This window comes from Oppia nitens, unplaced genomic scaffold, assembly GCF_028296485.1.
Source record: "Oppia nitens isolate AA-2021 unplaced genomic scaffold, nextdenovo-longstitch-racon4-pilon3 scaffold1_pilon_pilon_pilon, whole genome shotgun sequence".
Lineage (NCBI taxonomy): Eukaryota > Metazoa > Arthropoda > Arachnida > Sarcoptiformes > Oppiidae > Oppia > Oppia nitens.
In genome coordinates, this window is record NW_026533199.1 from 13,040,942 (window position 1) to 13,042,518 (window position 1,577).

General features: G+C 27.8%; 1 protein-coding gene across 1 annotated transcript; it reads right to left on the reverse strand.

The window, feature by feature from the left end:
• Positions 1-356: 356 nt before the first annotated feature.
• Positions 357-1,577, reverse strand: LOC128951580 (uncharacterized). Its single transcript, XM_054296827.1, has 2 exons — positions 1,549-1,577; positions 357-1,470 (listed from the first exon to the last, which is right to left on the reverse strand). The coding sequence occupies exons 1-2, from the start codon at positions 1,575-1,577 to the stop codon at positions 357-359; spliced, it is 1,143 nt and encodes a 380-aa protein (XP_054152802.1).

Sequence of the window (1,577 nt, forward strand, 5' to 3'; positions counted from 1 at the left end):
ATATAAAATATTATTATATTTTTAACTATTAACTATTATTTACTAAAACTATTACTATATTTATATTATTATTGGCTCGTAACCTATAATTAATATAATTAATTATATAAATAAAATTGAAAACTTATATATATAATTTTTGTTACAGTTATTTATTATAGTTATGTACATATAATAATAAGTAATTTAATCACTTTTATTTTAAATATTAAATATTTTATTTATTGAATTAATTTTATAATTTAAAGTAAATAATTAACAAAAAATTCCAAAATTATTATTAATGATAACTTTTTTATCGAAAATAATTACAATTTTTCTAATATAACATTAAATATATTATATTTAAATCAATTTTACAAATGTGTTACAAAATGTTTAGCAATTGTTTCAATTGTTTGTCGCCTTTGATTTATTGCATTACATCTATCATCTGTTTTCAGCAAACATTTCCATAAAACTTGTCTGAATTGACGACAAAATTGTTGATTAAACCAGAAAAATATCAAACTATTCAATGATGTCGTAAAACGATAAACAATCGAAAATATATAATACAAATCATGGGTTAATTTTGGACAAATATCCAGCGATTTGGTCGTAATATTAAATTGTTTGATAATAGCGTACATTGTGTTTGTCATAATAAATACAAACAAACACGTAATCAATCGTTTAGTTATATAACAACGTTTAGCACAAGTAATATGTGTTACACGTATTACTGATACACTTGTGGTAGTAGTTGATGGGCTGGTAGTACCGGTGCGATGATGATTAGGATGATGACGATCCTGTCTAAACTGTTTTAACATTTCAAATACTAACCGTCCTGAATACCAGGTAACCAATAGGGTTGGTATAATAAATTGGCATACCAGTGCTATCCAACTACGTATTTGTTTATACATATAGATAGTAGTGTCTGATAGTCCAAACCGATGATAATTGTCTACATGAGCGCACATAACCGTACGCTTGTGGTAATCATAGTAATCAACGTAACTGATGACCATAAATGGTAGGGCAAGTAGTCCAGCGATTAGCCAAACCGTGTAAACCAATAATCGGGTGTTTAGTTTGTCAAACGGGTTGTTAAATACACGGCTCAGGGAATAGTATCGGTCCCATGCTATCAGTGTAAACGTTAGTCCAGTTACGTATAGACTTAGGTTTTCCAGATATAGTTGACTGGATTGTAGTATATTGGCTGCCAATGGACATAATCGGATGGTTACCGATAGTAGACAATAGCGAAATAGCCAACTACTCATTGTTAGTATAGTATCCGATAGACATATGTTAGCCATCAGTAGTTTGGGTCTGTTTTTCGATATATACCGAAATTGTTTGGTCATTATTGACGATTTCCGTACCAAACAAATACATATTATATTAGATACGGAGCCAACTATTTGACATATTATGAATAGTATTGTAAATACTAGTTCAGTACCGCTAAGTGTTACACTATATTAACATAAAAAATAGATAAATAAATATATAATTATTTAGTAAATAATAAATTTTTAGAAAAATATTACTTACATGGCTTCCACTTTAATGTCATCAAACAT